The following is a 12149-nucleotide window of genomic DNA, read 5'->3' on the forward strand; positions in this document are numbered from 1 at the left end:
ATCGAGAAAGAATTAAAAAAACGTACTAAATAAAAGCTACACACACACAGATCCCCAATCTTGTAACTGCGGCATGAATGAGAAACAACAAAAGAACAGAGCAGAAGAGAGAATTTTGGAGAAGTAACGAAAAACGCAAGAATGAGAGTGAGCAAAGTTATGATTAATTGTTGCAGAAAATGTGTTCTATTTTTCAACTTGTTATTTGATAATAGCTCGTTCAGCATATTAGTTGACTACTCTAGGGTCCAATATGTTTGAAATGAGTCATAACTGGGGGTAAATATTAAACATAGATGATAGCACTCGTGATCAGTAAGTTTTAAGTTAACTTTCAAACATCTCATTCTTTTCCCAGGATGAGAAATACTGGAACCGGCGGTATAAAAACAATGAAGCCGCAAAGCGTTCCCGGGACGCCCGCCGCCTGAAGGAGAACCAGATCACGGTGCGGGCGGCATTTCTGGAGAAGGAGAACGCCGTACTGAGGCAGGAGGTGGCCAACATCCGCCAAGAACTGTCCCGCTATCGAAACATCCTTTCCAAGTACGAATCCCAGCATGGAACCTTGTAAACATTGGACACGGGACACGTGGAACCGAGCAAACAAAAACAAGGATACGATCTTTCTCTTTCTTATATCTTCCCTCCTGGCTCCCCCCGACGTGGGTGTGCACGAAAAAACACAATAGAGATCTCCCCTTTCTCCCACTTCTTCTCCAAGAATGCGGTTGAATGGCGACGAGGCGAGGATATTCCCAGGAGTGCTTTGACAAAGGAAGTTTCATAAAATGGCAGACGAAAAGCACAGGAGCATGGTGGATTTTAAACTCAGGTTGACTCCTGTGAAGCCAGGATTTGGCCATGGGCTTCACGTTGCCTTCTCCGAGGACAGTGACTGAAGGTGCTGCTTTGTGTGTGTGCTGGTGGACACTGAGTTGCATTCCAGTTAAACTGACTTGAAGCCGCAATGGTGGCAACATTTTGGGTGGGGAGGGAAGGTAAGAGGGAGAGGTAAGCACTTTTCGTCAATAAGCACAGATATGACGATTGCCAACATGCACGTCAAGTAAGTGAGAGTACAAAACCGTCTTGGGCACATGACCTTCCTCCCGCCCTCCATCTTCTCGTTGCCTAGTTTTCTAACTGCATAGGAAATCAGTGAGTGAGCAAATCATCTCTGTGCATGTGTCCTGCCAACTAATGAGATTTAATGTTTGTTTTCCCTAAGATTCCAGCCCATCTACCAAGAGGCAGCTTCTTTTTTTTGATCTTGGGAGAAACCAGTCCATTAGCTGGTGGGGAAGCCCCTTCCTAAAATTGGGTCATGTCTGTTTGACTTAGATGATACCTATATTTTTGTCAGACTCCTGTCAACGAAGCAAGAGCTGAACCTCTACACTTTGAAACTCCAAGGACCGTAGCAGCTAGATGATTCCTTAATCTTCAGGGATAACAGGTGCTCAAGGGAGGATTAGCTTTATCTCTCCTGTTCTCATGCATTTGTACAGTGCTTTTTATATTCTGTACACAAGTGAGAAAATAACACTCACAATTTCTGGGGTCTGTGCTAGATTTCTCAAGTGGGTGCGAATTTAATGACAGAGGAAGTAATGTTTTTGTAAAAGCACTTGCCACCTTTGACTTGTACATATAGTTTGGAAGTGTACATGAGCGTTCACATACCCATTCTGACTCTCACGCACATGTGCAAAGCCCAAAGGGCACTGTGTTGTGCCTCCAGACACCAAGTCACAGATCACATAAATGCCGTCAAGGGCCTCACTCAATATTCTGCAACCAAGCACCAAGGGTGCACATTCACACACACAGGGTGCTAAATCTATGGACTTTTTAGAGGGTTTGTAATAGAATCCCAAATGACATGGAGAAAGTACCTATTTGAAAAAGTTGTGTAGCATGTACTTAAGGAACTGTTGGCAGTTTAAGAAGCCTTAGACTGATCTCAGCCGAGAAATGTGTTACAAACTGCAGAGAAGTGGCAGGAATAATATCCCATCCTGTTCTCTAATTTTGGTTCCTGCTCATACATAGTGGCTGTGGTGTGGGTGGCGCTAAATTGTGGGCTATTAAGCAGGCTATGGCACAAACTACGTAGAGTGTGAGAGCCAGGACAAGATGTCACCAAGCAGTATTGTTCATGTTAAACCTTGATCCTGCCCTGCAAGCACAGTAACCACCCCTTGCCTCCTGTTTTCGGGTGAGGGCTGATTGGGTGGGAATTCTTTTGCTAACATCAGAAATCAGATGAGGCCCATTCATAGCTCTACCCAAAGCATTGGAAAGTATGTGAAGAGAATAGATACATACCCTACAGACCAAGGATAAGATAGAGACAAATGCTGACATGTACTTTCAGTGCAAGGCAATTTCAACCAGTCTTCGAAAGCATGGCATAGCAACAAGGGCTTTAAAATGGTAAAAGCAAAATGGTGAATTTGTCTCAGAGGGTGTTGAAAAGGACAACATTTATTTTTGTTTCCATTTTTTAATACCATATTTTTAGGTTACTTATTCCCATGTTATCTGCCACTCCCAGTTTTCCAACTTAGCTGGCAGTGCCTATGGCATGTCTTCCACTCTCAGCCTTCACCCACAAGAAACCTGGAAAAGGGTGGGATCTGGAAAAGATTTGCCTAGGTTTGGGAGACCTTTTCCGTGACACAGAGATCGCCCATGAAGATCACCTAAATGTAACAAGGAGATAACAATAAGCGAACAAGACCATCAAGCCTGCTCATAATCCTAGCCGGGGCAGCAGCCAGAAACCCCTTAATTTATTTTCATCCCATTGAAGAGATGTCTCCCCTGTACTGAGTGTTATTGAGTGCTTAGCATTCCCAGGTAAGGAAGAAAGAGTAGTGAGCACATACAGGTTGCCAAAAATCCAGATGCAATCTACTTTTCTTTAGAAGAGATAACAGAAGTAAATATTTGCACATATAGTATATTACCTGACAAGATTGGTGCATACATTTGTAATCCTGAAAGCCCACAGTGATACTAACATGCGGTGTGTTAAGTACTCAGTTAGAAGGAGGTAAGCTTGCCATTTCATTTTAGCATCTCTATTAGACTCTGTTATATGATGTGAGGATGAGCACATCCGCCATAATTAACAGTGAGTGATATTGGAATTAGCCTGAATGGAAAACATAGGTCGGTGGTATCAAGGGCCCTGTTAAAGCAGGTTAACAATAAAGTGCCTGTCCCTTGAGATGAGTGACAGTGGTAGGTATGTTGGGGTGAGGGATATGATGATGGACAAGATCTTCTACATTGCAACCCAGACTTGGCAATGAGCAGTTGGCGTGTATGGGATGCATTCACCAAGGTTGTGGGTGGAGGATTGGACTGTCCTCATTTGAACTTAGTTTGCTGGATCGGTCCCCAGGAAATGTTTGTTTCCAAGCTTTGAGTGCGGTTCAAACACAGCCGGCGCTCTTAAAGGAGTACCTCTTGTCTCAGTCCTCTGCTAACGAGACTTTCCAGCTTTGCTGGGCCCTTGCAAGCCCTCTGTGCTTCAAAGCTTTCCAGTGTGATACACAGCTGTATCCCCAATGGTTGCTTCTGCTGTCACTCCCTAAGAAAAACTACCCTCTTCAGCTAATAGCATATCCCAGTTGATCCAATGTGTCCACATGTGGAGCAAGCATGTGTCAGTGTTTTAGCAACAGGGCCCTAGAGACATTTATAAGTTGTAATCTGAAAACAGTCAGTAGCAGGAGTACACATGCAGATCTCCTCTTATCGGCCTTAGACCTATTTATCCTCCATGAACATGTAATACTCTTGTTAGCAAGTTCCAGCTATCTGGCCAACACAGTGGGCATATGCAAACAAGACAGGTGACAATATAGCCAACTTCACTGTATGCCTCATTAGATTTTATGTGCTGCAAGAGCGTCAGTGAGGACACTGCGATAGACAACAAACTGGCTGGAAATCTTTTTTTATTTGTTTTCTGTATCCAAATATTTTATAGCGATGGGGCCATTTTCACCCATTTCTTACACAATTGGTGGCAGCCCTTCTGAAAAAATTAAATCACCTCAGCATAGCCTTAGTTTATATGTATTACCAAACTATGTCCACCACAGCAAATAACATATGGGTGCATGGAGGAGGGATGAGGGGGCACTAGTTTTAAAATCAATGAACAGTTATTGGCCAGTCTAGAAATTTAATTTGGTAAAATGGCACTTCACTTCAGCTAACCACCCCAAAGTGAAAAACAAACTTTGGTAGGTTCTGGCCCCCATCAAACTGGATAGGAAACACTATCAAAACAGTGTTTTTTGATATTTAGTTCCTTGAAATAAGTTTCCAGTATGAGACATTGGTGCCATGATTTCCATTAACAGTTGGTTTACGTGGGACCACCCTGCTGCCCGTTTAGAAGCTCCATGCTATTGCTGTACATCAGTGCGCGTGTGACCCTGCTAGCCAAGATTGTCTTCTGCTGAACCTCATAAACAGAAACGTGGTGAAAAAAGTATGTGTTTTAGTAGGTGCACAGATACAAATAAACACTACTTACTTAATTATGACATTTTCCTTGGGGAAAAGGGGGAACAACAAAATGGCTTGCCAAAGAGGTGATAGGGATGGTTTAATGTGCTTAGCATAATTATGAGGGCTGGTGAGACTGCCTGTGCTGCACTTGTAATATCCTATCCTGGTCTAGTAGGGTAGACATGCCTTTAGGAACCTTATAAAATATGTATATTTATATATGGATGAAAAGTCTACCTATTTTTTGGGAGCAATGTTTTTGATAGTCTGGGATAGAGAAGTATTTTCAAATAGAATTGCTCCCACACAGCTCAGGTTAGGCAAAAGCATCATCTTGGGGAAAAAGCTGCCTCAATCTAGATGCCACCAGATTTCAAAAGGGTCTGTATAGGCACACAGTCTAAAAGCCTGAGTAAAGTGGACAAGGATGTGTTCAGACGAGTAGACGTTCATCATAGCTTCTGGGTTAAAGGTCACCCAAATGAGACTTCTTACCTCCACTGATTCTTTTGCTTCTCATCACCCAAAGAATGCTGCACTTTATCTGCCTGGGTTTGCACCACAACACTTCATTCCATTTTGTATCTTGTCTTTACTTCATTCTGGTTCAATCCAGCTTCTTCACCTATAACAAGTGGAAGGATAGTTAGCCAAAAGTATTGCTTGAGAAGCAAATGGGGTGCCAATTGCCGCTACTTATTCTGGGTGACCTTGGGTGGGGTCCACAGTAACTTGAGAGGTGTGTTCGCTAGAATCTCTCATGCTTTAATGTTTTATATAATATAGTGTGGTTCACTCCCCCTGGAATAACCGTGAGATTGTGAGTTATCCCTTGTCAAGCACATATAGCTCATCTTTTTGTCTACATTCTCTCGCTGATATTTCTGCATTAACAAATGAAGACACACTACAAGTAGCAGAGTGTGAAGGAAAAATGGATTAACTACTACACCGGACAAGGAGTAATTTCAGAGCACCAAATGTTCTGATTTTGTAATGAAAGGCTTAATGATCTAGCAGATAGAAAAGAGCAAAGCTGACCGACTTGTTGCTGCTTTAAACCAGACCAGAGTCCTAGGAATTCATTCCTCTCTGCTGATTTCCTTATTGGGGTCAGACAAATGAGTATTCAGTTTCTTTCTAGGTACAGTTACTCAGTGACTCCTGTCACCGGGAACACCGTTTTTCCAGCCTTAGGCTTGCCTTTTTACAAGCCATTGTATTCTGGCACTTAGGTCTAGTTGGTTTAATTATCACGAACCAAGACTACAACTCCCACAGTGCTCAAGTGTGTTAAATGACAACATAGTACTGGAAACATGGTGGCCGGGTGCAACCTTTGCCCCACAGTACGTCAACTCTATTTAAAACTGGCATTACTCCAGGCCTTGTTTAAACATCTTTAATGGCAGCCTCAATAGAGAGTCCAGTGATTCGGTTAACGTAGAGGCTGCACTCCTCACTCACTGTTGGGCACGAGGAAGCTTACAAAGCTCTGGAGAGATCTAGCACAGTGCTCTCAATCATCCCCTCTCCTGAGTTTTCAAGCACAAATAGACATGCACACTCATACTGTGTATGAGAATTCCTTTAACATAAGCATAGTGGTCTCGATAATGAGTGCCTTGTTAAATTCCGACCTCTAAGCAAGCCATGGTTTGCACAGAGCTATGAGTTTATCGGCAGAATTCGACAGGCAGATTTTTCATTCAATACATTTCAGCAGATCAAACCTGTTGAAATTTACCAGGTGAAAAAACCTTGGGGCATATTTATCAATTTGTTGCGTCTCCCTTGCGCCACACAAGGGCAAGGCAACACTAAAGTAAGATTCTTTGAGACATGGAAGTCCACCTTGCGTGGCCCTAAGTGGCTTGATAAATGTGGATTAACGCAACAAGGCACAAATCACATTGTTGCATTACTCTGCCCCAGGGAAGCTTTCCATGAGTGGAGTGTGGGTGTTCCCATGCATCCAACCATGGGTTTTGGTGCATTCCCAGATTTACCATTACTGGTAAACCTGGGCATGCGTCAAAATGTTACGCCTCAGCAGGGGAGGTGCAGTGAGTAAAAATATCTTTATTGCTCCTCTTTGTTTCCTCTTTCTAAGTGTGCTGCATTATGTAGCACACTTAGAAAGAGGAAAATGCTTCTCAGGATTGTTTTTGTGCAGAAAGGAAACCTTCCTGAACAAAAATAATCCTACTCACAACGCAGGCAGCCTTGCACCTTGGCGCAAGGGTGCTTGCCTGCATTGGCGCTAAGCAGCCAAGGGCCAGATGTACCAAAGGATTTTACCCATTCTGTGTCTATGGGAAAAAGCTTTAGTACATATGGCCCCAAAAGGGCACCATCGCAAGAAGAGAGGAATGCTCCGTATTATGTTAAATACAGCGCATTCCTGCCCTATCCCTTTCGTGCAGCGCAGCAAGGCCGGTTTCTGCACTGAGCTGCATAAAACCTTGAAAAATGAGGCCCCAAGTAAATAACACAACAAGCAAATTTTTATTGCAGTTAGCACCAAATTTCACATGTTGTGCCTAGTTTTGGAGGGCAAAACTTGTAATTGTCATGATTTGTTGGGTCGGATACTTAACGAACACCATAGTATTGTTATTCCTCAAATACTATAAATAACAGGGTAACAATGAAGTAGTCATAATCGAGGCTAGTCTGTCACGTACAGCTTTCAGTGCAGATATTTTTATATCTACTTTTGTATCCAGAACTGGGGGGGGGGCAATGCAATGTTGGCGTCCCATCATGATGCTGAGAACCAGAACTACATGTGAAAGACTGAAGCAGGCTTATGCGAAGAGAGATGTGAAATTTCATACTCATCCTGTACCAACTGTCTTGGGGTACCCAAACGCATGTAAACCCAACCCAAGAAAAGCACGTTTTCTAAAGTTGCCAAAATGTGGTTATTTTTAGCACAAATGAAATATATTTAAAAAAAGAGCGGAAAATATATATGAATAGATATAAATATATATTTATTTTCACAACCTTGTGAGAGAGATGTTTCCTTTACACAGAGCAATAAGGTAAACTGCAGGGTATGCTATATATCGAACTTTCATTGTGGGTCTGATAGAACAACCATTGGAGGTGATGAAATGGACTTTGAAGGTAAAAATAATTAAAAGCATCTGTTTTTTCAGTGTACTTTTCGGGGTAAAGAAGGGTTGAATTTTGTGGGTTGAATCCATGTATGACTGGTGCATGGGAAATATGGATCATCTAAGTTAGCTAGACTGAACGAGAAGTGACATTTCACATTAGGTCCCAGATTGAAGGGACAAAGCCTTCCAGGTTATGAAAAGCCTGAAAACTAAAAAGCCTAATAGATATGGCTTCATAAACTGAAGCGGTTTTGGCATTAATGCACAAATTCTTGAGTCAGCAGTACTAGGGGCGTATCCTGCACTACGGGTACCAAGAGAATGGATTAGCACACACAGCAGGCATTCAATCAGTCAATCAATCAGGAATTTGCAAAGCGCACTACTCACCCGTGAGGGTCTCAAGGCACATTGTTACTGAATGCGTGACACAGGTGCAGCCACCTAACACTAGCCACCTAGGGCCAAATTTGGTGGATAATCTTTTCAGCAGCATGTGGAGTTTGAGGTTCTTCGCTCTAATCTCATGGGTGAGAAAAGTTACTGAGCTCTGCAGGTTTTGCAGTAACAGTCTCCAATATAGGGTGTTAAAAGATCTCTGTGCGGGTAGATGTAGGACTTTAACAGGATTTTGCATGGCAGTGGTCGAAAAAGTCATGCAGGGCCCTTTAGCGACTTAGTGGTTGGCTGTGTTGGCCGCATTATCACAAATAAACAGTGAAAACGCATGGAATCGCAAGGACTCAAGTGCATGGATTGAGTCAGTGTGCTGGCTATAGCAAAAACTGTTGTGAAAGGGGATGGATGAAAGTAAAGAAACCAGGAACTGCCAGGGAGAAAACCTCATAAATAGTAACTAAGTTTGAATTGAAATGTGAGCTTATACGGAGATAGCAAGCTGTCCCATAGCAATTGTGTGCAGTATGTTTCAGCTTTTCTTATTACAAATGTTGGACTGAACTACTTGAATGCAACAAAACGAATGAGTCGGCGCCATGAGGCATGTACATAAATAACACAAAATAAAATTTTTGGGGCATTAACGAAAAAAAGGTGTAACGAAGAGAATGATTACGGAGGGAGTGAAAAAACCCACAAGGTCATGAAAAATAGATGCTTTTTCTTATCACGGCTTAAATAAAAAGTTCAACATTTTGCCTACTTATTAACTGCTCTCCCGTGGCATTTAAGAGTCCTAGCTAAGTTAAAAAGAAGAAAAAAAATACTTGTTTGCATTTTTGTACATTTTGCAATAAATAAAAGCCTAGAATAAGTGTATTGGAGGCGAAGATGTGCACTGCAGGAATTAAAGCCTATGCGTTTTAGTAAGGTTTAATGAGAAATAAATAATGTATTCTTTCAAAAAACAACACAAAAAAATTTCAAAAATAAAAAAAAAGTTTCAACAAAAAACAAGATGTGTATGGTGATTTTTGTGCAGCTTTTTTATGTGTCTCTCTCCTGGGATCTCGGCAAGTCAAAGGCAATTCTGGTTTTTCTTTCCCAGTGCTGCGTGGTAGCTATGGTGGTCTACTGACATATCTCATAGGCCTAATCAAAGCCATGTTAATTGCAATTGTAAGGCCAAGCTTCTCTGTAAGTGTGTGTGTGTTCATGGAGTGGTGAGACGCCTGCAGGTATAGGTGTTGTAGCTCCTGGGAGGCCAAATGCTACAAGTCTTGTTAGAAGATTAGTAAGGTATCTTCTTCAGGAAGGTAGTGATAGCGGATACGTTAAGGGTGGTATTTGCACCAAGATAACTTTGTGCATACTGGGAAGTTCACACAGAGGGATATTTGCCTCGAACTGAGGATGAAGTCACAGATTCATTACATTGTATTGAGAGTGAAGCAGATTTTGCCACACAGTAACGACAGAGAGGAGTGGATTTCAAAACCATGAAGGTTTATTAAAAGATTAGTAAAGGTACAATCTCCAATCAAATCAGTTAGCTAAGGTAGATAGTCACCTGAATACAGCATTCATGAATATAATCCAAGCAGTTCAATTAGTAATGTGAATATTGCGAAAGATAGTACGAAAGATAGTGTAAGCAAATCAAATCACAGACTTGTTTGCATTAAAGAAACTCCCTAATTCTAAGCAGAGTTTGTGGGAAAGCCAGGGGAATTCAGACTCAGCTGGTATCAGCCAATATATAATAGAAAAAAAACAAATAAAAGTACCAATTCAAATGAGAAGAAAAGTACTTGCTTTTGAGAGTATATCCACGAGCAGAAAAATAAGGAGCCTTGGTGTCAAGAGAGGAGAAAGGACATCCACCTGCTAAGGTGGACAGAAGCAAGTAATCTAACTAGTTAACATGCTTCACAGTTAAAACATAAAGTTACATCCAATTGATACATCTCTGTTAGAAATGGGGTCTCTAGTTGGCAGTCAGTTTAAACTCTGTCCAAGTAGGGACCCTCACTCTAGTCAGGGCAAGGGAGTCACACTCCTAATATAACCTCAGCTTACCCACTTGGTAGCTTGGCACAAGCAGTCAGGCATATCTCAGAGGAAATGTGCTAAATATCTGTACCCACAGGCAGTAACACAGTGAAAACTCTACAAATGGACACCACACCAGTTTACAAAAATAGCCAATATCTATCTAAGTAGAACAAGACCAAAACAAATAAAATCTAAAATACAGAAGCAAAGATATGAATTTTAAAAGATTAAATCGCAATAAAGTGATTAGGAACACAATACCTCCAACTGGTGCTATCACGGTGTTGTGTTGGAGTCGCTTCCAGTAGTCCAACGCTACTCACAAATGAGGTGCCGGACACAGAGTCACACAGACCACAGGTACAGTACCTTAGAAACGAGGCAGAGTCAAAGACGTGGCACAGAGTCGGGGAGGTGAGGCTTCGCTGGAGCCAGCGCACCGTCGGTTCCATACTGCTGTGCAGGAGGTGAGGCTTTGGTTCCTTACTGCTATGCAAGGGGAGGTGAGGCGTTGGTTCCTTACGGAGGCAGCGGAGGTGAGGTGGCATCGGTAGTGAAGCGCCGGTTCTTTACTATCCAGTTGTGTCAATGATTCCAGTGGGTCAAGATGCAACGGGGCGACCTTGCACGGTCGTGGTCACACCACAGGGCTAGAGAGTCAGGTGTCCCGGATGTCGGTGACACAGCACTCAGGACTTGCGATGTTGTGTGACTTCAGAGGTGCTGTGGCGGCGTTGGGCCTGTGGTGTCAGTCGTGGTCGTCGAACTACAGTGGGGACTACGGCTTCGGGTGCAGGGAGCAGCTTGGCATCAGGCAGCAGAGGTGGTTCTGGAGTCGTCCGGAGTCAGTGTGCCTGCTTCGTCTTATTTTAATACCAGACTTCACTCCCAAGGGCCTAGGAACTGGAGTGGGCACCTCAGGGTCCTCAGCAAGAGAACTCAAGGGCTTGCAAGTGAAGCCTTTGATATCTCTTACACCCCTTAACAGGAGGCAAGCTCAGTCCAAGCCCTTGGAGACACTTCATAAGCAGGACACACAGCAAAGTCCAGTGTTTGTCCTCTCGGCAGCAGAAGCAGCAACTGCCATCCAACCCAGCAAAGCACACAAAGGAAAGGGGTATTACTTCTCCTCACAGCTCTTCAGCTCTTCTCCTTGGCAGAGTCTATTCTTGATCGAGAAGTGTTCTAAAATCTGGGGTTTTGGGTCCAATACTTATACTCATTTCTGCCTTTGAAGTAGGCAAACTTCAAATGAAAGTCTTTGTGGTGCACAAGACCATGCCTTTCCTGCCATTGTCCCAAACACACTAGTGGGTTGGAGACTGTATAGTGTAAGGACAGGCACAGCCCTATTCACATGCAAGAGTCAGCTCCTCCCACCCACTCTAGCCCTGGAAGACACATCAGGAAATGCAGGGCACACCTCAGCTCCCTTTGTGTGACTGTGTAGAGGGAATTCACAACCAGCCCAACTGTCATCCTGACCCAGATGTGTATTCCACAGCCAGGCAGAGGCACAGAATGGTTAAGAAAGAAAATGCCCACTTTCTAAAAGTGGCATTTTGAAACACACAGGTTAAAAACCACCTTCACTAAAGAATGTATTTTTTAATGGTTCAGAAACCATAAACTCCATTTTATTATCTGTTCCCAATGGGAAATTACACTTAAGAGATTTTTAAGGCAATCCCCATGTTAACCTATGTGAGAGATAGGCCTTGCAATAGTGGAAACTGAATTGGGCAGTATTTCACTATCGGGACATGTAAGACACACCAGTTCATGTCCTACCTTTTAAATACACTGCACCCTGCCCATGGGGCTACCTTGGGTCCACCTTAGGGGTGCTCTACATGTACTAAAAGGGAAGGTTTGAGTCTGGCAAGTGGGTGCACTTGCCAGGTCGACATGGCACTTTAAAACTTCACACACAGACACTGCAATGGCAGGTCTGGGGCATGTTTACATGACTACTCATGTGGGTGGTACAATCAGTGCGGCAGGTCCACTAGTAGCATTTGATGTACAGGC

At 43.0% G+C, this 12149-nt stretch overlaps 1 protein-coding gene across 2 annotated transcripts in view; it reads left to right on the forward strand.

Annotated features, from left to right (window-relative positions):
* Positions 1-9070, forward strand: part of DBP (D-box binding PAR bZIP transcription factor) — a 129510-nt gene extending 120440 nt beyond the window's left edge. For both annotated transcript variants that reach the window (XM_069200635.1, XM_069200636.1), the window contains one exon: positions 359-9070. In XM_069200635.1, coding sequence (XP_069056736.1) covers positions 359-574 — 216 coding nt within the window. In that variant the 3' untranslated portion in view covers positions 575-9070. The remainder of the gene's footprint in view (positions 1-358) is intronic.
* The last annotated feature ends 3079 nt before the right edge of the window (positions 9071-12149 follow it).

The sequence above is a fragment of the Pleurodeles waltl genome, chromosome 7, assembly GCF_031143425.1.
Source record: "Pleurodeles waltl isolate 20211129_DDA chromosome 7, aPleWal1.hap1.20221129, whole genome shotgun sequence".
NCBI classification, from domain to species: Eukaryota; Metazoa; Chordata; class Amphibia; order Caudata; family Salamandridae; genus Pleurodeles; species Pleurodeles waltl.